Source organism: Phaseolus vulgaris, chromosome 10 (genome assembly GCF_000499845.2).
Source record: "Phaseolus vulgaris cultivar G19833 chromosome 10, P. vulgaris v2.0, whole genome shotgun sequence".
Lineage (NCBI taxonomy): Eukaryota > Viridiplantae > Streptophyta > Magnoliopsida > Fabales > Fabaceae > Phaseolus > Phaseolus vulgaris.
This window is the reverse complement of record NC_023750.2, coordinates 22,829,255-22,854,802: the sequence shown is the minus strand read 5'-3', so window position 1 is coordinate 22,854,802 and position 25,548 is coordinate 22,829,255. Positions and strand designations below refer to the sequence as shown.

Here is a 25,548-nt window from a genome sequence, read left to right as displayed (position 1 = left end):
AAGATTGTTCTTTTTGAAATCTGTTTTTCTGAATTTTTTCAAAGATGTTTGTTATCAAATCTTAACAAACATATTTATTTCATTTAAAGATTGGTCAAAGCTTTTAAAGACTGCAGCGTAAACAGTTAGAACATTTCAAGCTCGGCCAAAGCTAAAACAATTTTTCCTGTTATGATACCGAAACAAACAATCGGTTGTTTCCTCGAATCAATCGGTTGTTTTAGTTTTACCAGCTCAACCATTTGAAAAATAGTTTTCAACCCTTTCTAAAAACACCTAAGTATAAAACAATCGGTTGTTTCGACAAAAAAATCGATTCTTTTTCACTTAGTTTGAAAACCACTTTTCTTTTAAAAAGATTGAGAATGCCTATGCTTTGGATTCAATCAAGAGTGAATTACGTAACCAATCTACTCCAGATCCTAACTAAGACAACTCAGCAACAACAAGCACAACCAAGCCTTCAACATCCTTCAAAGGGTTTGATCTCTTCAAAGCTTGTACACAACTAGGTTCAACAAGTAGTAGCATTACTAACAGTACTAATATTACTAGTATTACTAGCAGTGCTAGTATTACTTGGAGAGCTAGTATACTTTGCATTACTAGTATTACTAGCAGCACTAGTATTACTAGCAGCACTAGTATTACTAGCAGTACTAGTATTACTTGCACTAGTAGTATTACTTGCATTATTAGTCTTACTAGCAGTACTAGTATTACTAGCAGTACTAGTATTAATAGCAGTACTAGTATTACAAGCAGTACTTGCCCGAGCCGTACTAGCAGTAGTAGTATTACTACCAGTACTAGCATTACTAGCAGCACTGGTATTACTAGTAGCACTAGTATTACTAGCAGTACTAGCAGTACTAGTATTGCTTGACTAGTAGTATTACTTGCATTACAAGTCTTACTAGCAATTGTAGTATTACTAGCAGTACTTGTATTACTAGCAATACTAGTATTAATAGAAGTACTAGTATTACTAGCAGTACTAGTATTACTAGCAGTACTAGTATTACGAGAAGTACTAGTATTACAAGCAGTACGAGTATTACAAGCAGAACTTGCATGAGCAGTACTAGCAGTACTAGTAATACTAGTTTTACTTGCAGTACTAGTATTACTAGCAGTACTAGTATTACTAGCAGTACTAGTATTACTAGCAGTACTAGAATTACTAGCAATACTAGCATTACTAGCAGTACTAGCATTACTGGTATTACTAGCATTACAAATACTATTAGCACTACTCGTATTACTTGCAGTACTGGTATTACTTGCACTACTAGTATTACTGGCAGTACTAGTATTACTAGTATTACAAGCAGTACTAGTATTACTAGCAGTACTAGTATTACTAGTATTACTAGCAGTAATAGTATTTCTAGCATAACTAGTATTACTAGCAGTACTAGTTTTACTAGCAGTACTAGTATTACTAGCAGTACTTGTATTACTAGCAGTACTACTTTTACTAGAGAACTATGTATTACTAGCATTACTTGCAGTACTTGTATTACTAGCAGTACTCGTTTGAATAGCAGTAGTAGTATTACTAGCATTACTAGTTTTACTTGCAGTACTAGTATTACTAGTATTACTAGCAGTACTAGTATTACTAGCAGTACTAGAATTACTAGCATTACTAGCAGTACTAGCATCACTGGTATTACTAGCATTACAAATACTATTAGCACTACTCGTATTACTTGCAGTACTGGTATTACTTGCATTACTAGTATTACTGGCAGTACTAGTATTACTAGTATTACAAGCAGTACTAGTATTACCAGCAGTACTGGTATTACTAGCAGTACTAGCATTACTAGCAGTACTAGCATTACTAGCAGTACTAGCATTACTAGCAGTACTACCATTACTAGTATTACTAGCAGTACTAGTATTACTAGCAGTATTAGTATTCCTAGTATTACTAGCAGTACTAGTATTTCTAGCAGAACTAGTATTACTAGCAGTACTAGTTTTACTAGCAGTACTAGTATTACTAGCAGTACTTGTATTACTAGCAGTACTAGTTTTACTAGAGAACTATGTATTACTTGCAGTACTAGTATTACTAGCAGTACTCGTTTGAATAGCAGTAGTAGTATTACTAGCATTACTAGTATTATAGAAGTACCAGTATTACTAGCAGTACTAGTATTACTAGCAGTACTAGTATTACTAGCAGTACTAGTATTACTAGCAGAACAAGTATTACTAGCAGAACAAGTATTACTAGCAGTACTAGTATTACTAGCAATACTAGGATTACTAGCATAACTAGTATTACTAACACAAGTAGTATTACTAGCAGAACTAGTATTATTAGCAGTACTAGTATTACTAGCAGTACTAACAATAGCAGTATTACTAGCAGTACTAGCATTACTAGCAGTACTAGCATTACTAGTATTACTAACAATAATAATAATAATAGCAGTACTAGTATTACTAGCAATACTAGGATTACTAGCATAACTAGTATTTCTAGCACAAGTAGTATTAGTAGCAGAACTAGTATTATTAGCAGTACTAGTATTACTAGCAGTACTAGCAATAGCAGTATTACTAGCAGTACTAGCAATACTAGCAGTACTAGCAGTACTAGCAATACTAGCAATACTAGCAGTACTAGCAGTACTAGCATTACTAGTATTACTAGCATTACTAGCAATACTAGTATTAATAGCAGTACTAGTATTACTAGCAGTACTCGTATTACTACCAGTACTAGTATTACTACTAGTACTAGTATTACTCTTAGTACTAGTATTACAAGCAGTAGTAGCAGTACTAGTATTACTAGTTTTACTAGCAATACTATTATTACTAGCAGTACTAGAATTACTAGCAATACTAGCATTACTAGAAGTACTAGAATTACTAGTATTACTAGCATTACTAATATTACTAACACTATTCGTATTACTTGCAGTACTGGTATGACATGCATTACTAGTATTAGTAGCAGTACTAGTAGTACAAGCATTACTAGTATTACTAGCAGTACTAGTATTACTTGTAGTACTAGTATTATTAGTATTACTAGCATTACTAACATTACTAGCACTACTCGTATTACTTGCATTACAAGTATTACTTGCATCACTAGTATTACAAGCAGTACTAGTATTACTAGTAGTACAAGCATTACTAGCAGAACTAGTATTACTAGCAGTACCAGTTTTACTAGCAGTACTAGTATTACTAGCAGAACTTGTATTACTAGCAGTACTAGTTTTACTAGCAGTACTATGTATTACTAGTAGTACTAGTATTACTTGCAGTACTAATATTACTAGCAGTACTCGTTTTAATATCAGTAGTAGTATAACTAGCAGTACTAGTATTATAAAAGTACTAGTATTACTAGCAGTACTAGTATTACTAGCAGTACTACTATTACTAGCAGAACAAGTATTACTAGCAGTACTAGTATTACTAGCAGAACTAGTATTACTAGCAGAACTAGTATTACTAGCAGAACTAGTATTACTAACAGAACTAGTATTACTAGCAGTAATAGTATTACAAGCAGTACTAGCATTACTAGCAAAACTAGCATTACTAGTATTACTAGCATTACTAGCAATACTAGTATTAGTAGCAGTACTAGCAATAGTAGTATTACTACCAGTGCTAGTATTACTAGCAGTGCTAGTATTACTTGCAGTGCTAGTATTACTAGCAGTGCTAGTATTACTTGGAGTGCTAGTATTACTAGCAGTGCTAGTATTACTTGCAGTGCTAGTATTACAAGCAGTACTGGTATTACTAGCAGTACTGGTATTACTAACAGTACTAGTATTACTACCAGTACTTGCACGAGCAGTACTAGCAGTACTAGTATTACTAACAGTACTAGTATTACTACCAGTACTTGCACGAGCAGTACTCGCAGTACTAGTATTACTGATGGCAAATTTCATGAAGGTCTTCTTGAATCATGTAAGAAAATTGTGCGGAAGCTATGTAGGTGTGATGAGAATCAAATAAAGGAGGCTTTTCTTAATGGAGGAAGAGGACATCCACCCTCACATTTGAAGTTCTTCCTTCTAGTCTTCTCAAAATTAAAAGAATACATAAAATAAAGATGAGGCCCAAGCCCAAAGCCCAAGCCCAAGCCCAAGAAGGCCAAAGCCCAAAGAGCCCAAGTCCATCCCATGAGGGGCAAGGCCAAGCTTTGAAATACTCTTGTATAGTTTTAGGAGGTGTGGTTATTAAATAAAGGAGTGTGAAAATGTAAAATAAAGTCACATTACCCATTTGACTTAGGAGAGTGGTGTAGGTGTAGTTTTTGGGAGGTGTCATAGTAGAAAAAGGTCACACCTCCCATGTGACTTGTTTTTGGTGGGAATTTCAAATGAGTTTATTTGAAATTTCCCACCTATTTTTCAGCACCTTAGGCTATAAATAGAGGTGCTTCCTTTGTAAAATTCAGATTGGAATTAATCTAAGAAAACTCTACTCAAATTTTGAGTGAACTTTGGAGAGCTTTGAGCCTTCTTCTCTAGTCTTATCTTGATGGATCAATGGAGTCCTCAAGTGGCGGCATCACTCTCATCTAGGAGCATTCCACACTTCTAGTGGCGAGATCATCCATCCTCCTTCCATCTTCATGAGCATTTCTTCTCTCCTTCCTTTCTCCTCTTTCATTTGTTTTTGTTAGCTTGTGTTCTTGAGTTTGGTTTGGTGTTCTTGCTGTTTTTATGAGTATTTTGGTTCGGCAGTTTTATAATTCTGTCGATTCATCTTGTTCCTTTGCTTTTCTTACTCTTTTGTTCGGTTCAATTTGACTAAAATTGGTTCATCCAAATGAGTTTGGGATTTGGTACTAGTTTTTGGTGAGTTCTTGTCTTAGAACAATGATCCAACTCTAAGAAAAGTGCCTCTATAATGTCCAACTTAAGGTGATTCCTAAGAAGGTCAAGAACCTTTCTCTATATGGCTATTGGAATCACATCATGTGGTATCATGAGTCTTAGGTTCTTCTTGCTTAATTGTTGAGTTGTGTGCACTTTAATTTCAAGAGCTCTTTAATTTTTCTTGCAATTTAAGTTTCTGTTTTAGGTGTTAATTGAGTTTTCTTGCTGTTTTTCTTTTACACCAAGTGCTTGTGAAAAGGTTTATGGCACTCATAATTCTTATGAGTATGGTTGCTCTTTTGGAATGGCATTATCCTTCCTAGAGTTTACCTTAAGCTTCCTTTCACTTGTTATTAAAATTTGTGAAGTGTCTTTTAATTTTTGAATCATGTCAAGTTTTGTCTTAGTCATGTTATTCCATAATTGTCATTACTTCTAGTAGTACTTTTATTGTTTTGATTGTTTCTTGCTTTGGTATCATATAATTTTCTGAATTGATGTTGATCCTTTGTGCATTTTCTTTTTAGAATTGAGTTCATACTTGTATTCTAGACCTATACAAGTTCCAATACATCATTTTCTATTATGTCTTTGCTAGTTCATCATCCTGTTTTTTTTATTCCTATTAGGATTCCTCTGTTTCTGAAAAAAAAGTGCTTACTGTTTTTCCTTATTGCAATTGATTTACTTACTGGAAAATTCTGAAATTCTGGATTTGAGATATTCAAAGTGTTAGAAAAGAATAGAAAAAATAATCATTCAAAAATACGAAGTACACAAAAAATGATAAATAAAATAAAAAAAAGTGTACATTTCTGCCGAAAAAAATACGGTAATCTGGCAGCGATTTTGAAAAATTTATTTCTCTCAATTGGCTTACTGTTTTGAATTGATTTCAGTGCCATTATTGAGTTAATATCTTGAAGTTTCTGTGGTTTAAATTTCATAATCCAGTTCGCTCTACATCATTCCAGTTAAATCAGTGAATATCAAGCACAGTTTGCATTAAAAAAAATTTTCCAGTAGCTAAATTTTTGTTTTCTTCATCTACTCTAGTGCTTTTCCTTAAGTATTCTTTTGTGTGCCTACTTTCTCATTGAGTTCTTTATTTTCTTGATTGTCTTTCATTCTTTACTCTTTGAGTTTGTCTTACATATAGTATTCCTTTTGCAAATACCTTTCTTTGCTTATACCTTTTCTTGTTTGTCTTTATTGTTTCATTGGTTTTGTGGTGGTTGCCTTTGAGATTGGTGTGCTTGCTTTGACATCTTTCATTTGAGGATTCCAAGGCCTCAAGATCAGATTGGTGCAAGGACATTATTTCTTTGAGAGTGACCTATTTTTCTGCCTCAATTCACTTCGGCAATTTCATTGCCAAGCTCACTGTTTTTGCTAATTTTGTTTCTTAACTTGTTTGCTGTTTCTGTGTGTTTTCTGTTTTATATTTGCAAAATGGCTGGCTATTCAAGTGGTGCATCTTACAAACAGCATTCTCCTTCCAAAGCTTCAGTCCTTGGTGAAGAAGAACATAGAAGAAGGAGGCATCACCATCATTCTCATGAAGAGAGCTATAACCGTGACCAAAGATATCACCAAGTGTTCAACATTGCTTGTAAAAAAGTCCCTAGTTTTAATGGTGATAGTGATCCTAATGTGTATTTAGATTGGGAGACTAAGGTTGACCATTATTTTCATGTGTATAGGGTCCAAGATGACGATAAACTTAGGATAGTTTCTTCATCCTTTTTGGGCTATGCCAAAGAATGGTGGCATAAAATTGTAATGGACATTATATATCGCAAGAAACCTCCCGTGGTTTCTTGGAATGCTTTGAAAGAGTGTATGCGCGTGAGGTTTGTTCCTCCTTCTAGGAAGGAACACTTGTTGAAGTTCCAAAGGCTTCCTCAAGGACATAGGATGGTAGAAGAATACATTAAAGATTTTGAATCAACTTTGACTAAAATGAATATGCATGCTAATGAAGAGTCAAAGCTAAAATGGTTTGTACATGGTTTGAGAAGAGATATTAGAGAAATTGCAGAATTAAATGAGTACTCTTCTTTAAAGAAAGTGTTTCGCCAAGCCATCAAGGTAGAATCCTATCTTTTGAAAACAACTTTCAAAAATACTCATGATTATAATTTCTACAACTCTTCTAGGAAGGATGCCAACAAAATGTCTACTCAAAATTGTCCTTCCAATTTTTCCAAACAAACCATGTTTCCAAAGAAAGTTTCTACTACAAATCCTTCTAATCCTAAGTCACCTACCCAACCTTCAAATATCAAATGTTTTAAATGTTTAGGTTTTGGGAACATAGCTCTTCATTGTCCACAAAAACAAATCTTAATGATAAAAAAGGTAAAACAAGACCTACCTCACCCACCTACCACAAGTAAAAAAGAAAAAGACAAAGAAGGCCAAGTTGACATGGATCTAATCCTTTCACCTCCAAGGTGTTTTCCTTCCTTATCTTTTTCCTTACCCAAGGTTCCTATTTCACCACCATCTTGGTTAAAAACTGTTAGGGATAATTTGTTCATACCTCCTAATGGTTGTCACCATTTAAGAGGTCTTTTTCCAAAACATCACATCATTCCCAAACAAATTTTTCCAACTTGGTCGATTAATAGAACCTCCTTTTCTGAAATCCCATTATTTACAAATGCTAAGTCATGTTTACATTTTTCTTCCACTTTTAATTGTAAAACTAAACTGACTTTGTTATATGCAGGGATTCAGAATTCGTGGACGAATTCTCTCCAACTCGAGGAGTATGATGAGAATCAAATAAAGGAGGCTTTTATTAATGGAGGAAGAGGACATCCACCCTCACATTTGAAGTTCTTCCTTCTAGTCTTCTCAAAATTAAAAGAATACATAAAATAAAGATGAGGCCCAAGCCCAAAGCCCAAGCCCAAGAAGGCCAAAGCCCAAAGAGCCCAAGTCCATCCCATGAGGGGCAAGGCCAAGCTTTGAAATACTCTTGTATAGTTTTAGGAGGTGTGGTTATTAAATAAAGGAGTGTGAAAATGTAAAATAAAGTCACATTACCCATTTGACTTAGGAGAGTGGTGTAGGTGTAGTTTTTGGGAGGTGTCATAGTAGAAAAAGGTCACACCTCCCATGTGACTTGTTTTTGGTGGGAATTTCAAATGAGTTTATTTGAAATTTCCCACCTATTTTTCAGCACCTTAGGCTATAAATAGAGGTGCTTCCTTTGTAAAATTAAGATTGGAATTAATCTAAGAAAACTCTACTCAAATTTTGAGTGAACTTTGGAGAGCTTTGAGCCTTCTTCTCTAGTCTTATCTTGATGGATCAATGGAGTCCTCAAGTGGCGGCATCACTCTCATCTAGGAGCATTCCACACTTCTAGTGGCGAGATCATCCATCCTCCTTCCATCTTCATGAGCATTTCTTCTCTCCTTCCTTTCTCCTCTTTCATTTGTTTTTGTTAGCTTGTGTTCTTGAGTTTGGTTTGGTGTTCTTGCTGTTTTTATGAGTATTTTGGTTCGGCAATTTTATAATTCTGTCCATTCATCTTGTTCCTTTGCTTTTCTTACTCTTTTGTTCGGTTCAATTTGACTAAAATTGGTTCATCCAAATGAGTTTGGGATTTGGTACTAGTTTTTGGTGAGTTCTTGTCTTAGAACAATGATCCAACTCTAAGAAAAGTGCCTCTATAATGTCCAACTCAAGGTGATTCCTAAGAAGGTCAAGAACCTTTCTCTATATGGCTATTGGAATCACATCAAGGTGTGTGCAAGATCCTCCTAAGAGTGATGTTGATCTTGAAGGTGCATGATAGGTATGAACATAGGGAGGTTCGGCCAGCCCAAGGAAAGGTGAAGGATGTGAAGTTTAGAGCCTAGAGTTCCAGGGAGAAGCAAAGCTTGGCACAAAATGGCAGCATAACTTTTACTCACAATAAACTTGAAAATACAAGGTGCAGGCTCCTCTTTTTATAGGCTAAAGAGGACCATAATGCAACCCTAATGCTAATCAAAATGAAATGCAAATTTACATCACATGGAGCACATGGCCATGTGGAGAATCCTTCTAGAAAGTGACCAAATCTTTAGTAAATCTAGGTCAAGTCTCATGGAATCAAGTTTATGCTATTTACACCACAACTAATACTAAGCATAACTTTGGGTTTCATTTCATTAGACATTAGCTTAGCTTCTACGGCCATTTAGCTTATAAATAGGAAGGCCTACACCTTGTATTTGCAAGTTTATTGTGAGTAAAGTTGTGCTGCCATTTTGTGCCAAGCTTTGCTTCTCCCTAGAACTCTAGGCTCTAAACTTCACATCCTTCACCTTTCCTTGGGCTGGCCGAACCTCCCAATGTTCATACACATCATGCACCTTCAAGATCAACATCACTCTTAGGAGGATCTTGCACACACATATCCATAGCTTCCGCACCATCTCTTACATGATTCAAGAAGAACTTCATGAATTTTGCCATCATTTGGTATCATGAGCTTAGGTTCTTCAAGATGAGTTGCTTTTGGTCTTTTCATTTTTAGTTCTTCTCATGTTGTTCATCTTATTTCCATAATTGTCTTGTTGTTTTTTACATTTTAATTTGTTTTGGTGTGCTATTTGGAAGATCCAACCGGTGCACTTTGTTCAATTGATCTTGAACAATTCTTGTGCAAATTGTGATAGGATTCCATACACCTTTGAGTTGCTGTTTTCTTTTAGGCTTTTGAGTCTTTATTGCACTTTTAATTTGGTTCATATTATGCTTTTGAATCTTTAATTTCTGAATCCATATATGTTTTGTCAAGTCATGTTCATCCACAATGTCAACAATTCTTAGTAGTCCTTTATTTGGCTTGATTGTTTCTTGATTTTGGGTATCTTTAATTGCTTTGAATCTGCTGTTCTTTGATCTTTTGGTGCCTTTTTAATTTTTGTTTGAGTTCCTATTTGTGTTTAGATCCTACACAAATTCTATTTCACAAATTCCATTGTGTTTAAATTTTGGTATCTTGCTGTTTTTGTTTCCAGTTTCCAGAATTCCCTGTTTCACTTTCTCTGTGCTGGCTGTTTTGTTCCAGAAAAATATTTTCACTCATAGGAAAATTTTGATTCTCTGGAATATGCAAGTTTGAAGTGTTATAGAAAGGACAAAAAAAGAATTAGTTCAAAAGAATCAACAGAAAAAAAATGATAAATCTTTTAAAATCAGTGTGCAAACCTGAGGCGCTACAACTGGCGTAACTGAACACCAAAATTGCAAAATTTATTAAAAACAAATGGTGCATGCGTTTTGAGTGATTCCAAAGCCAGATTTTAGCTAAGATCTTGAATATCTTGCATATCAAATTTCAGAATCATATCTTAAAAAAACAGCTCAGCATAAATTGGGGAAAAACACGTTTCTGGCCCACAACAAATTTTCCAGTGGTGCTGTTTTTTATTTTGTAATCTAATTCTAGTGCCATTCTTAGGAATTCTTTTGTGTGCCTACCTTTAATTGAGTACCTTTTATTTGCTTGCTTAATATTTCTTGGACCTCTTTCTAGTTGTCATAATCTAACTCCTTTTGGTGGTACTGTTTTATTCAATTAAATTGTTTCTTGCTTTTGTTCTTTGACCTCTAATTTGGTGCTGGAATTTATTTCTCCTTTGGTGCTTAATTGAATGGAAACTTGACTTGGGTAAGGTCTAGTCTTTTGATAGGTGCTGGAATTGGAGAATTAAAACCTTCATTCTAAGGGGAAACAAAGCCAAGGCCGAATCAAGCTTTCTTGAAAAACACTACAAACACTTGGAGGGCCAACATGGAAAGAGAACAAGGAAGTGCATTTAGGAAAAAGAGGATCAACAAAGGGAGTTTTCTTAATTTCCTTGCAACTTAATTTGTGTTAATTACTTCTTAATTACGTTATTAGACGGTGAGTCTGTCTTCAAGGGCTCCAAGTGTCCAAGAAGCCTCACCTAGGGCCGACTAGTATAGAACTCTTTAATTAGAAATTGTTAATTGTTCTTAGTTGTTTCTATATTGCTTAATTAGTAACGCTTTGTATGTGTGGTTGTTTTAAGTTTTGTTAAAACCGTCTAGCTTTGTTAATTAGTTAGCATACATTGTTTTTCTTGCATTGAAAAAAAAAAGTTTTGATTTCTCAACTTAATTGTGTTCTAAGTAGTTTACTAAGAGGAAGTTTTGTGTGAAGACATTGAGGTATAGTTTTTGGCTAAGGCAAAGGCTTGGTACTTAAGTAGTCCTTTGTGACTCACCTCCCTTGATGGCATTTTCATGTGTTCTTCTTGAATCAAAGTAGAAAATAAGGTGCGGAAGCAATGGGTGAGATGATCAAGACCCTCCTAGGAGTTGTGTTGGCCTTGTAGGTGCATGATGAGTATGGTGTTTGAGTGGTTCGGCCAGCTCAAGGGAGAAGGTGAAAGGATTGAAGTTTAGAGCCTAGATTTCTAGGAGAAGTAAAGCTTGTGCACAAAAATGGCAGCATAACCTTACTCAATTAAACTTGAAAATACAAGGTGTAGGCTCCTCCTTTTATAGGCTAAGGAGGACCATAATGCAACCCTAATGCTATCCAAATGAAATGTAAATGTGAAGCACATGGGTGCACATGGCACATGGGTGCACAAATGAGCACATGGGGAGGGGTGTGTCTAGTTTTTATGCTCACCCCCTCCATGGTCTTTCTAGAATGTTCACACAAATATGCTTTCTACACTACTCTAATTACTAAGCACCCCTAATGGGCCTTTATGTAACAATTACAAAGGTCTTCTCTTCCCAAAACCGTAGTTTTGACCCATGTGTATGTGAAGCTAGACGGTCTAGAAGGAATCCTCATCATGGCCTAGACGCTCCTTATGTAGCCGCTCCTCATCATGGCCTAGACCGTCTAGTCTTGGAGGCTTGGCTTTCATCGTGTGGTGAGCTTGGGCCCTCCTCCATCATCCCTTACCTGGAAAACTACCTTCTTTGACTTTCCTAAATTTCCTCAAGGTAAAACACTTATATACACAAAAAACTTTAGCCATGTCTTCTCCTCCTCACTCTCCAAAGTCTATTGAAAGTGAAGTCTAATCTATAAAATCTCTTTTAAAAGAAGTTTCACAAGATGTACAAATGATTTCTTTTAGACAATTGGAGAATGAGAATAAAATCAATGAATTGGCTAAAGCCCAAGAGGAGAAATCCCAAAAATCACAAAAATCCAAGAAAACTCATACTCATCTATCTAGGAGTAATGAGTCTCTAGGATAGGGAAGCCTTAGAATTAATGACTATTACCAACCACCCCCTAGAAGGAATAGGCAAAGGGAGCAAGAGGGGCCAAGGGAAACTAGAGTAGACCTACCTCACTTTCATGGTAAGGAGAATGTAGAAACCTACCTAGATTGGGAGATGAAGGTAGAACAACTCTTTGCTTGCCATAGGGTGAGTGAAGAACGTAAGGTACCCCTAGCCACCCTTAGCTTCCAAGGGAACGCCATGTATTGGTGGACCTCTCTCGAAAGAGAAAGGCGTCTTCATAGGGAACCTCCCATTACATATTGGAATGACCTTAGGGGAGCCCTAAGACGCCGACACATACCTTCCTACTACCATAGGGAGTTGATGGAAAAGCTCCAAAGACTCCAACAAAAAAACATGAGTGTGGAAGAGTATAGACAAAAAATGGAGCTCTACATGATGAGAGCATCCATTATAGAAGAGAAGGATACCACAATAGCTAGGTTCCTTAGTGGCCTATCACTTGAGATAAGAGATAGAATGGAGCTCTTACCTTACCAAGACTTGAATGACTTGGTTCAACTTTGCATTAAAGTTGAGCAACAAATCTTACGCAAAACGTCAAGTCAAAAGGTGAGCCCTTACTCTAACTTTTATCCCAAAAAAGAGTTTAGAAGGGAGGGTAGTACATCAAAAGAAAAACCAAAAGAACCTACCAAACCTTTCACCAAAGAAACCTCCACCCCACCCATCCGAGCTAGAGATGTTAAGTGTTTCAAGTGCTATGGTAGAGGGCATGTGCAAGCACAATGTCCAAACCAAAGGACTTTGTTTCTTAAGGGTGTAGATGAATACACTAGTGGCGAGGATGAGCCTAGTGAGAGAGAGGAGGGGGGAGAGGATGAGAGGGTAGCTCCACTAGAGGGAGAATTGCTTATGATTAGGAGAACCCTCAACAATCACCCTAGCACATCCATTGAAACACAAAGAGAGAACATATTTCATACAAGATGCAATGTTTTAGAAAACATATGTTCCCTCATTGTGGATAGTGGATCTAGTTGTAATTGTTGTAGTGCTAGGATGGTGGAGAAGCTTAAGCTACAAGTAGTTCCTCACCCAAAACCTTATAAACTTCAATGGCTTAATGAAAATGGGGAACTACATGTAGACAAGCAAGTGGAAATCAAGTTTTCCATAGGGAACTACAAAGACAAGGTTTTATGTGATGTAGTACCTATGGAAGCTTGTCATATCTTATTAGAGAGACCATGGCAATTTGATAAGAAAACCTTGCATGATGGTCTCACTAACGAGATTTCCTTCACCCACAAGTATAAAAAGTTTGTACTTAGTCCTTTACCACATTCTCAAGTGGTAAAAGACCAAATACAAATGAAGCAAAAGAGGGATGAGGAAAACAAAAAAAAAAAAGCGCTAGAAAAAGAGAAAATCCTTTGGGATAGGAAGGCGTGGGAGAAGAGTGTTCCTTCCCACAAAGTTGATCAACAAGAAAAGCCTCTTGAAAACGTTTTTGAAAATTTGCTTCTTGTTGAACAACCAAGCCTTATCTTTTGTAAAGGAGCACTTACATGCACTGCCACAAGTAGTGAACTTATGAATTTACCTCCTAAAATAGAAAACCTTTTAAGTGAATTTGAAGATCTATTCTCTAATGAGGGTCCCATTGGGCTTCCTCCCCTTAGAGGTATAGAACATCAAATTGACTTCATTCCGGGGGCAAGCCTACCAAATAGGCCTGCTTATAGAACCAACCCCGAGGAAACAAAGGAGATAGAATCACAAGTTCAAGACTTGTTGGAGAAGGGTTGGGTTCAAAAGAGCCTAAGTCCTTGTGCTGTACCTGTCTTGTTGGTGCCCAAAAAGGATGGAAAATGGCGCATGTGTTGTGATTGTCGAGCAATCAACAACATCACCATCAAGTATAGGCATCCAATCCCAAGGCTTAACGATATGCTTGATGAATTACATGGGTCAACTCTATTCTCCAAAATTGACCTTAAAAGTGGATATCACCAAATTCGAATCAAGGAGGGTGATGAGTGGAAAACCGCTTTTAAGACCAAATTTGGATTATATGAGTGGTTGGTGATGCCCTTTGGGCTATGCCCCAAGTACTTTCATGAGGCTTATGAATCACACCTTGAGAGATTGTATAGGTAAATATGTAGTAGTTTATTTTGATGATATCTTAGTGTATAGTAAAACCCTAGAAGACCATCTAAGACACCTTAGGGAAGTTCTTCTAGTGCTTAGGAAAAATAGTCCTTTTGCAAATAGGGATAAGTGTACCTTTTGTGTAGATAGTGTAGTTTTCTTAGGCTTCATAGTAAACAAAAGTATCTATAGATCCCGAGAAAATCAAAGCCATCCGCGAGTGGCCCACTCCACAAAATGTAAGTGATGTAAGAAGTTTTCATGGGTTAGCTAGCTTCTATAGAAGGTTTGTGCCTAATTTTTCTAGTCTAGCTTCTCCTTTGAATGAACTTGTTAAAAAAGATGTTGCATTTTGTTGGAATGAAAAGCATGAGCAAGCCTTCCAAAGGCTAAAAGCTCAACTCACCAATGCACCAATTCTATCTCTCCCAAATTTTTCCAAAACTTTTGAGATAGAGTGTGATGCATCGGGGGTAGGCATAGGTGCGGTATTGTTGCAAGGTGGACACTCCATTGCTTATTTTAGTGAAAAACTCCATGGTGCCACCCTCAACTACCCCACCTATGACAAAGAGCTCTATGCTCTTGTGCGAGCCCTAAAAACTTGGGAACACTACCTTGTGTCCAAAGAATTTGTCATCCATAGTGATCACGAGTCTTTAAAATATTTGAAGGGCCAACACAAGCTCTACAAGAGACATGCTAAATGGATGGAATTTCTTGAACAATTTCCTTATGTAATCAAATAAGTGGCATACACTCTTTTCAAAATTGGGTGCCCAAATTCTTGGATTTGATCACATAAGGGAGCTTTACCAAGAAGATCAAGAACTATCATCCATCTATGCCCAATGTCTACATAGAGCGCAAGGAGGTTACTATGTGTCCGAGGGATATCTTTTTAAAGAGGGAAAACTTTGCATTCCCCAAGGAACACATAGGAAACTCCTTGTCAAAGAATCACAGGAGTGGGGACTCATGGGCCATTTTGGAGTTGATAAGACTCTAGACCTTTTAAAAGCAAAATTTTGTTGGCCACACATGAGGAAAGATGTCCAAAGACATTGTTCTAGATGCATCTCATGTTTAAAAGCAAAGTCTAGAACAATGCCTCATGGACTCTAAACCCCTTTGCCGATTGCAAATGCTCCTTGGGAAGACATTAGCATGGATTTCATTTTAGGACTTCCTAGGACTGCAAGAGGCCATGACTCTATCTTTGTGGTAGTGGACCGTTTTAGCAAAATGTCCCATTTTATTCCATGCCACAAGGTAGATGATGCTCAAAATATTTCTAGACTCTTCTTTAGAGAAGTGGTGAGACTTTATGGTCTCCCTAGAAGTATAGTATCCGATAGAGATCCGAAGTTTATAAGCCATTTTTGGAAAACTCTTTGGGGCAAACTTGGAACAAGACTACAATTTTCAACTTCTTGTCATCCTCAAACGGATGGCCAAACCGAAGTAGTCAATAGATCTCTTGGGACTATGCTTAGGGCTCTCATGAAAGGCAACCATAAATCTTGGGATGAGTATCTTCCCCACATTGAATTTGCTTACAATCGAGTAGTTCACAAGACTACTAATGCTTCTCCTTTTGAAGTGGTATATGGTTTTAATCCTCTCACACCCATGGATTTGTTACCTCTTCCTAATCCACAAGAATTTGTGCATAAGGAAGGAGTCATCAAAGCCGACTTTGTAAAGAAAATGCATGAGAAGATTAAACTCCAAATACAACAACAAAATGAGAAGTACGCAAAATATAACAATAAAGGGAAGAAGGAAATAATTTTTGAGGAAGGAGACTTAGTTTGGCTTCACCTTCGCAAAGATAGATTTCCAACTCAGAGGAAGTCCAAACTAAGTCCCCGAGGTGATGGACCCTTTCAAGTCCTCAAGCGAGTCAATAACAATGCATATAAATTGGATCTACCTCTTGAATATGGAGTTCATGACACTTTTAATGTAATTGACCTTTCTCCATTTGTAGGTACCAATGACGATGACGAGCTGGATTTGAGGACAAATCCTTTCCAAGAGGGAGGGGATGATGGAGGAGGGCCAAGCACATCCCACCATGAAAGCCAAGACCTAAAGCTAGACCGTGATGAGCGTCTAGGCCCTATTACAAGGTCAATGGCTAAGCACATTCACGCCCAATTGAATGAAGCCACGGATGGAAGAGAGAAAGCCTTGTACATGTTACATGGAGGCCCATTAGGGGTGCTTAGTAATTAGAGTAGTGTAGAAAGCATAATTGAGTGAACATTCTAGAATCTCTTTTGTTTGGCCGATCATGAGCACATGTACTATGTGCTTTGTGATTTGCATTTCATTTGGCTTTCATTTCATTAGACATTAGCTTAGCTTCTACGGCCATTTAACTTATAAATAGGAAGGCCTACACCTTGTATTTGCAAGTTTATTGTGAGTAAAGTTATACTGCCATTTTGTGCCAAGCTTTGCTTCTCCCTAGAACTCTAGGCTCTAAACTTCACATCCTTCACCTTTCCTTGGGCTGGCCGAACCTCCCAATGTTCATACACATCATGCACCTTCAAGGTCAACATCACTCTTAGGAGGATCTTGCACACTCACATTCATAGCTTCCGCACCATCTCTTACATGATTCAAGGAGAACTTCATGAATTTTGCCATCACTAGTATTACTAGCAGTACTAGCAATAGCAGTATTACTAGCAGTACTAGCATTACTAGCAGTACTAGCATTACTAACAATACTAATAATAATAGCAGTACTAGTATTAGTAGCAATACTAGCAGTACTAGCAATAGTAATATTACTAGCAGTACTAGTATTACTAGCAGAACTAGTATTACTAGAAGACTAGTATTACTAGCAGAACTAGTATTACTTGCAGAACTAGTATTATTAGCAGTACTAGTATTACTTGCAATACTAGTATTAATATCAGTACTAGTATTACTAACAGTACTAGTATTACTACCAGTACTCGTATTACTACCAGTACTAGTATTACTACCAGTACTGGTATTACTAGCAGTACTAGTATTACTACCAGTACTGGTATTACTAGCAGTACTAGTATTACAAGCAGTACTAGTATTACTAGTTTTACTAGCAATAATAGTATTACTAGTATTACTAGCAGTACTACTATTATTAGCAGTACTAGAATTACTAGCAATACTAGCATTACTAGAAGTACTAGCATTACTGGTATTACTAGCATTACTAATACTACTAGCACTATTCGTATTACTTGCAGTACTGGTATGACATGCATTACTAGTATTACTAGCAGTACTAGTATTACTAGTAGTACAAGCATTACTAGTATTACTAGCAGTACTAGTATTACATGCAGTACTATTATTATTAGTATTACTAGCATTACTAACACTACTAGTATTACATGCAGTACTATTATTATTAGTATTACTAGCATTACTAACACTACTCGTATTACTTGCAGTACAAGTATTACTAGTATTACAAGCAGTACTAGTATTACTAGTAGTACAAGCATTACTAGTATTACTAGCAGTACTAGTATTATTAGTATTACTAGCACTACTCGTATTACTTGTAGTACAGGTATTACTTGCATACTAGTATTACTAGTAGTACTAGTTTTACTAGTATTACCAGCAGTACTAGTATTACTAGTATTACTAGCAGTACTAATTTTACAAGCAGTAATAGTATTACTAGCAGTACTAGTATTACTAGTATTACTAGTAGTACTAGTATTACAAGCAGTACTAGCATTACTAGCATTACTAGGATTACTAGCAGTACTAGGATTACTAGCAGTATTAGGATTACTAGCAGTAATAGTATTACTAGCAGTACTAGTATTACTAGTAGTACTAGTATTACTAGCAGTACTAGTATTTCTAACAAAACTAGTATTACTAGCAGTACTAGTTTTACTAGCAGTACTAGTATTACTAGCAGTACTAATTTTACTAGCAGTACTATGTATTACTAGTAGTACTAGTATTACTTGCAGTACTAATATTACTAGCAGTGCTTGTTTTAATAGCAGTAGTAGTATTACTAGCAGTACTAGTATTATAGAAGTACTAGTATTACTAGCAGTACTAGTATTACTAGTAGTACTAGTATTACTAGCAGAACAAGTATTACTAGCAGTACTAGTATTACTAGCAGTACTAGTATTACTAGCAGAACTAGTATTCATGCAGAACTAGTATGACTAGCAGAACTAGTATGACTAGCAAAACTAGTATTACTAGCAGTACTAGTATTACAAGCAGTACTAGCATTACTAGCAGTACTAGCATTACTAGAAGAACTAGCATTACTAGTATTACTAGCATTACTAGCAATACTAGCATTATTAGCAATACTAGTATTAGTAGCAGTACTAGTATTAGTAGCAGTACTAGCAATAGTAGTATTACTACCAATACTAGTATTACTACCAGTGCTAGTATTACTAGCAATACTAGTATTACTAGCAGAACAAGTATTACTAGCAGAACTATTATTACTAGAAGAACTAGTATTACTTGCAGAACTAGTATTACTAGCAGAACTACTACTACTAGCAGTACTATCATTACTAGCAGAACTAACATTACTAGTATTACTAGCATTACTAGCAATACTAGTATTAGTAGCAGTACTAGTATTAGTAGCAGTACTAGCAATAGTAGTATTACTACCAATACTAGTATGACTCGCAGTACTAGTATTACTAGCTGTGCTAGTATTAGTAGCAGAACAAGTATTACTAGCAGTACTAGTATTACTAGCAGAACTAGTATTACTAGAAGAACTAATATTACTTGTAGAACTACTATTATTAGCAGTACTAGTATTAATAGCAATACTAGTATTAATAGCAGTACTAGTATTACAAGCAGTACTAGTATTACAAGCAGTACTAGCATTACTAGCAGTAATAGTATTACTAGCAGTACTAGTATTACTAGCAGTACTAGTATTACTTGCAGTACTAGTATTACTAGCAGTACTAGTATTGATGGAAAATTCATGAAGTTCTTCTTAAAATCATGTGAAAGATGGTGCGGAAGCCATGGATGTGTATGAGCAAGATCCTCCTAAGAGCTGTGGTGATCTTGAAGGTGCATGGTGTGTATGGAAGTTGGAAGGTTCGGCCAGCCCAATGAGAGGTGAAGGATGTGAAGATTAGAGCCTAGAAACTAGATAGAAGCAAAGCTTGGCACAAAGTTGGCAGCATAATTTTACTATCAATAATCTTGCAAATACATGAGCCAAGCCCTCTTATTTATAGTGTTTAGGGGGCTGGAAATTAAAAAGAAAGTGGAGGGAAATTCAAATGAGAAGCATTTGAATTTGGAGCCAATTCCTAGTCACAAGGGAAGTGTGACTTGGTTTCTATTTTTGGCACCTCCTAAATCTATACTTACACCTTCTTTTGTGTCACATGGAAGGTGTGACTTAGCTTTATACATTTGCACCTCTTATATTTATATCTACACCTCCCTTTATGTTCTACTAAAAATACTCAAAAGTAATTACAAAAGAAAGACATCCAATGATGCTTAGGTTGCCCATATCTTCTATTTGTTGGGCTTGAGTTGAAGCTTGAACTTGTATTTGGGCTTGGGCTTGGGCCTCTTCCATCATCCCCTCCCTCTTGAAAAGGATTTGTCCTCAAATCCAATGTTTCTTCTTCATCATCATTATGTGGATGTATGTGGCTGGATGGTTTCCATCATCCCCTCCTTCTTGAGAGGATCTGTCCTCAGATCTACAGGTTTGATCTCGAACAACAACCTTATTCCTATTTTGAAAACTAGGCTCGTCCTCCAGGATCAAATGTCCATCTCTGTGAGTCATCAAACAAATCAAATGTGTTAGTTTGAGCAGTTGTGTAAACATTAATTTTAGGAAGTTGCCATTCCTTTTGTTTTTCTATTGTTTTTGGCAACTTCTCATAATATTTCTCTATTTGTTGTTGTATTTGTTCTTGAATCCTCTCATGCATTTTCTTAACAAAATCATCTTTTGTAACTCCTTCCTTATGCACAAAGGTATGTGGATTAGGAAGGGGTAATAAATCTAAAGGAGAAAGAGGATTAAGTCCATATACAACTTCAAATGGGAAAATATTGGTAGTTTTGTGAACTACACTATGGTATGTATGCTCATCTCTAGAGTTGTGTTTGTCCTTTATGATTATTCTAGGCATAGTAGAAAGAGCTAGATTTTCAAATGTATTTTGACCATGCTTTTGAGGATGATAAGAATTTAAAGTGTACAACTTAGTTGCAAGTTTTCCCAAGAGAATCCTCAAATCATGGTTTGCGAAATTTGGAGCTCTATCCAACACTATGCTTGAAGATAAACCATGAGGAGGTATCACTTCTCTAGAGAAGAGTTTATCCATATCCATGAAAATGGAATCAAAACCTTTTGTTGTCCTAGGAAGCTCTAATATGAAATTTGTGTCTTCCCAAGGATCATTTGCAAAAGGTGAAGGAATATAGAGTTCTTGAGACATTGCCTTAGGTGTAATTTGAAAACAAGAATTGTACCTAAGGTAATGTCTTTGAACCTCTTTTCTCATTGGGGACAAAAGTTTTCCTTTTAAAAGCGCTAGATTTTTATCAACTCTAATTTGACCCATGAGTTCTCCTTCGTGAAGACTTTCTCTCTTATGTGTAAAGATAGTCTCGTTGTTACAACCTTTGTTTATGAGAATTTGTACACTTGGCAATGGTTGTCTCAATAAGACATGACAAGTTTATTTAGGCACTACCTCACATAAAAATTTGTTTTTGTAAATGCTTATAGATATCAATTGGTGATATCCTAGCACATATGAGAAATAATCTACTTTATCTTTATCTATGCAAGCTTCTTTTAAAGACTCTTCTTTTTTGCTTATGCTTGCAAGTGTTCCTTTACAAAAGGTAAGGCTTTGAGGTTGTTCAACAAGACACATATTTTCAAAGGTATTTTTAAATCTTTTGTCTTGTTGAATGACCTTGTGGGAAGGAACACTCTTCTCCCACGCCTTTTGTTTCTCAAGGGTCTTCTCATGCTTTTTTTTTCTTTAGCTTCCCTTTCGACTTCCTCTTTTTTCTTTTGTATTTTTCTTTCCTTTCTTTCTTTATGGGAAGCAAACAATTTTTCTACCCTCATGTCCCAATCTAGGCAAGCTTCTATATTTTCTTTTCCATGGAAATGGGGTTGGTCTACCCTAACCTCTCTTGGGTTTTCTTGTTCTTTTCTATCTCTTCTATGTCTTCTAGGGGGTGCTTGATAATAATAATTTATTCTAAGGCTTCCCTCCCCAAAAGAATCATGATCTTTAGAGATAGATGCATGAGAAGGTAATTTTTTAAAATGTGAGACTTCTCATCCTTTGCTTTAGTCAATTCATTAGTTTTAGCCTCATTCTCCAATTGTTTAGATGAAATTGATTGGATATCCTTGGAAAGTTGTTTCAAAAGAGATTTCAAGGATTTCACCTCACTTTTAAGAGATTTAGAGAAGTGAGAAGACATGACTAAAGCTTTGTGTTTAGAAATGTTTTACTTTTAAGAAAGAGGAGGGAAGCTAATGAAGGTAGTTTTCCAGGTAAGAGAGGTGAGTCACAATGGACTACTTAAATACCAAGTCTTTGCCTTAGCCAAAAACTATCCCTCAAGACCTTCACACAAATCTTTCTTTAGGTAAATCACTTGAAACACAATGAGGATGTAGAAATCAAATTTTGAATGCAAGAAAACAATGCAAACTATTTAACAAACAAAACGAATAATCAAAGCTTTAAACAAGACTAAACAAAAGCAATTAACAAAACAATTAACAATTGCTAAACTAGATAATTCTACACTAGTCGGCCCTAGGTGAGGCTTCTTGGACACTTGGAGCCCTTGAAGACACACTCACCGTCTAATCACGTAATTAAAGAAGTAATTAACACAAGTTAAGTAGCAAAGACAAAAATTAAGAAAACTCCCTTTGTTGATCTTTTTTTGTTTTTGCTATTGGCACTTCCTTGGTTGTCTTTCCTTGTTGGGCCCTCCAAGTGTTTGTGGTGTTTTGATTCTGCCTTTGCCTTTGTTCTCCTTAGAATTAAGGACTTAATTCTCCAATTCCAGCACCTATCAAGACGAGTAGACCTTACCCAAGTCAAATTTCTACTCAATTAAGCACCAAAAGAGAATAAATTCCAGCACCAAATTTAGAGGACAAAGAATTAAAGCAAGAAACAATTTAATTGGAATACAGTACCACACAAATGGAGTTAGATTGTGACAACTAGAAAGAGTTCCAAGAATATTAGACAAGCAAATAAAGGTACTCAAATAAAGGTAGGCACACAAAAAGAATCCTAAGAATAGCACTAGAATTAGATTACAAAATAAAAAACAGCACCACTGGAAAATTGTTGTGGGCCAGAGAACGTGTTTTTCCCCAATTTATGCTGAGCTGCCCTTTTGTAATTTGCCTCTGAAAATTGATATGCAAGGTATTCAAGATCTTAACTAAAATCTGGCTTTGGAATCACTCCAAACCCATGAGCCATTGTTTTTTAATAATTTTTTCAATTTCAGTGTTCAGTCACGCCAACTGTAGCGCCCAGATTTGCACACTGATTTTAAAATATTTATCATTTTTTTTCTATTGACTCTTTTGAGCTGATTCTTTTTTTGTCTTTTCTGTAACAGCCTAATCTTGCATATTCCAGAGAATCAAAAATTTCCTATGAGTAAAAATAATTTTCTGGAACAAAACAGCCAGCACAGAGAATGTAAAACAGGGGATTCTGGAAAAACTGGAAAAAAACAGCAAGAGACCAAAAGATAAACACAATGGAATTAATGTAAAGGAATTTGTGTAGAACCAAACACAAATATGAACTCAAACTAAAAATAAAAGGCACCAAAAGATCAATATCACAGCAGTTTCAAATCAAGCAAAATTACCCAAAATCAAGAAAGAATCAAGCCAAGCAAAGGACTACTATGAATTGATGACATTGTGGATGAACATGACTTGACAAAACATATATGGATTCAGAAATTAAAAGACTCAAAGAGCATAAAATGAACCAAATAAAAGTGCAATAAAGACTCAAATACCTAAAAGAAAAACAGCAACTCAAAGGTGTATGGAATCGTATCACAAATTGCACAAGGATTGTTCAACATCAATTGAACAAAGTGCACCGGTTGGATCTTCCAAATAGCACACCAAAACAAAATAAAAATTAAAAAACAGCAAGACAATTATGGAAACAAGATGAACAACATGAAATAAAGAAGAACTCAAAATGAAAAGACCAAGAACTACTCATCTTTGAAGAACCTATGCTCATGATACCAAATGATGGCAAATTCATGAAGTTCTTCTTAGAATCATGTGAAAGATGGTGCGGAAGCCATGGATGTGTGTGAGCAAGATCCTCCTAAGAGCTATGGTGATCTTGAAGGTGCATGGTGTGTATGGAAGTTGGGAGGTTCGACCAACCCAATGAGAGGTGAAGGATGTGAAGATTAGAGCCTAGAAACTAGGTAGAAGCAAAGCTTGGCACAAAGTTGGCAGCATAACTTTACTATCAATAATCTTGCAAATACATGAGCCAAGCCCTCTTATTTATAGTGTTTAGGGGGCTGGAAATTAAAAAGAAAGTGGGGGGAAATTCAAATGAGAAGCATTTGAATTTGGAGCCAATTCCTAGTCACAAGGGAAGTGTGACTTGGTTTCTATTTTTGGCACCTCCTAAATCTATAGCTACACCTTCTTTTGTGTCACATGGAAGGTGTGACTTAGCTTTATACATTTGCACCTCTTATATTTATATCTACACCTCCCTTTATGTTCTACTAAAAATACTCAAAAGTAATTACAAAAGAAAGACATCCAATGATGCTTAGTTTGCCCATATCTTCTATTTGTTGGGCTTGAGTTGAAGCTTGAACTTGTATTTGGGCTTTGGCTTGGGCTTTTTCTATCATGGGCTTGGGCCTCTTCCATCAAGTATTACTACCAGTACTTGCACGAGCAGTACTGGCAGTACTAGTATTACAAGTAGTACTAGTATTACTAGCAGTACAAGCATTACTAGTATTACTAGCAGTACTAGTATTACTTGTAGTAATAGTATTATTAGTATTACTAGCAGAACAAGTGTTACTAGCAGTACAAGTATTACTAGCAGTACTATGATTACTAGCATAACTAGTATTACTAGCACAAGTAGTATTACTAGCAGAACTAGTATTACAAGCAGAACTAGTATTACTAGCATTACTAGCAGAACTAGCATTACTAGTATTACTAGCATTACTACCAATACTAGTATTAGTAACAGTACCAGTATTAGTAACAGTACTAGTATTAGTAGCAGTACTAGCAATAGTAGTATTACTACCAGTACTAGTATTACTAGCAGTACTAGTATTACTAGCAGAACTAGTATTACTAGAACAACTAGTATTACTTGCAGAACTAGTATTATTCGCAGTACTAGTATTACTAGCAGTACTAGTATTACTAGCAGTACTAGTATTACTAGAAGTAATAGTATTACTAGCAGTACTAGTATTACTAGCAGTACTAATATTACTAGTATTACTAGCAGTACTATTATTACTAGCAGTACTAGAATTACAAGCATTTCTAGCAGTACTAGCATTACTGGTATTACTAGCATTACTAATATTACTAGCGCTACTCGTATTACATGCAGTACTGGTATTACTTGCATTACTAATATTACTAGCAGTACTTGTATTACTACCACTACTAGTATTACTAGCACTACTAGTATTAATAGCAGTACTAGTATTACAAGCAGTACATGCACGAGCAGTACTTGCAGTAGTAGTATTACTAGCAGTACTAGTATTACTAGCAACACTGGTATTACTAGCAGTAGTAGTATTACTTGATGGCATTTCATGAAGGTCTTCTTGAATCATGTAAGAAAAGTGGTGCGGAAGCTATGAAGGTGTGTGAGCAAGATCCTCCTAAGAGTGGTGTTGATCTTGAAGGTGCATGAAAGGTATGATTATAGGGAGGTTAAGCCAGCCCAAGGAATGGTGAAGGATGTGAAGTTTAGAGCCTAGAATTCTAGGAGAAGCAAAGCTTGGCACAAAATGGCAGCATAACTTTACTCACAATAAACTTGAAAATACAAGGTGTAGGCTCCTCCTTTTATAGGCTAAGGAGGACCATAATGCAACCCTAATGCTAGCCAAATGAAATGTAAATGTGAAGCACATGGGTGCACATGGCACATGGGTGCCC

General features: G+C 36.0%; 3 protein-coding genes across 3 annotated transcripts; all 3 read right to left on the bottom strand.

Moving 5' to 3' along the window:
- Positions 1 to 514: 514 nt before the first annotated feature.
- Positions 515 to 18,472, bottom strand: LOC137817076 (uncharacterized). The gene is made up of 10 exons (XM_068620304.1): positions 17,874 to 18,472; positions 17,106 to 17,778; positions 3,542 to 3,944; positions 3,402 to 3,459; positions 2,651 to 3,243; positions 2,601 to 2,604; positions 2,130 to 2,559; positions 1,490 to 2,055; positions 940 to 1,435; positions 515 to 886 (listed from the first exon to the last, which is right to left on the bottom strand). Exons 1-10 carry the CDS (start codon positions 18,470 to 18,472, stop codon positions 515 to 517), a joined length of 4,194 nt encoding a protein of 1,397 aa, XP_068476405.1.
- Positions 18,469 to 22,822, bottom strand: LOC137817064 (uncharacterized). The gene is made up of 2 exons (XM_068620292.1): positions 22,812 to 22,822; positions 18,469 to 19,162 (listed from the first exon to the last, which is right to left on the bottom strand). The coding sequence occupies exons 1-2, from the start codon at positions 22,820 to 22,822 to the stop codon at positions 18,469 to 18,471; spliced, it is 705 nt and encodes a 234-aa protein (XP_068476393.1).
- A 1,450-nt stretch (positions 22,823 to 24,272) lies between these two features.
- On the bottom strand, positions 24,273 to 25,220 carry LOC137817055 (uncharacterized). Its single transcript, XM_068620281.1, has one exon. The coding sequence runs from the start codon at positions 25,218 to 25,220 to the stop codon at positions 24,273 to 24,275; it is 948 nt and encodes a 315-aa protein (XP_068476382.1).
- Between the last annotated feature and the right edge of the window lie 328 nt (positions 25,221 to 25,548).

Bases quoted from the DNA above. Each gene is read 5' to 3' on its own strand.
- LOC137817076 (XM_068620304.1), bottom strand. From the start codon at position 18,472: ATGAATACTAGTTCTGCTAGTAATACTAGTACTGCTAGTAATACTAGT. The intron at 3,945-17,105 runs GTAATACTAGTA...TGATTCAAGAAG, and splicing joins TAGTAATACTAGTTCTGCTA to ACCTTCATGAAATTTGCCAT. The intron at 1,436-1,489 runs GTTCTCTAGTAA...TAGTAATACTAG, and splicing joins AGTAATGCTAGTAATACATA to TACTGCTAGTAAAACTAGTA.
- LOC137817055 (XM_068620281.1), bottom strand. From the start codon at position 25,220: ATGATTCAAGAAGACCTTCATGAAATGCCATCAAGTAATACTACTACT.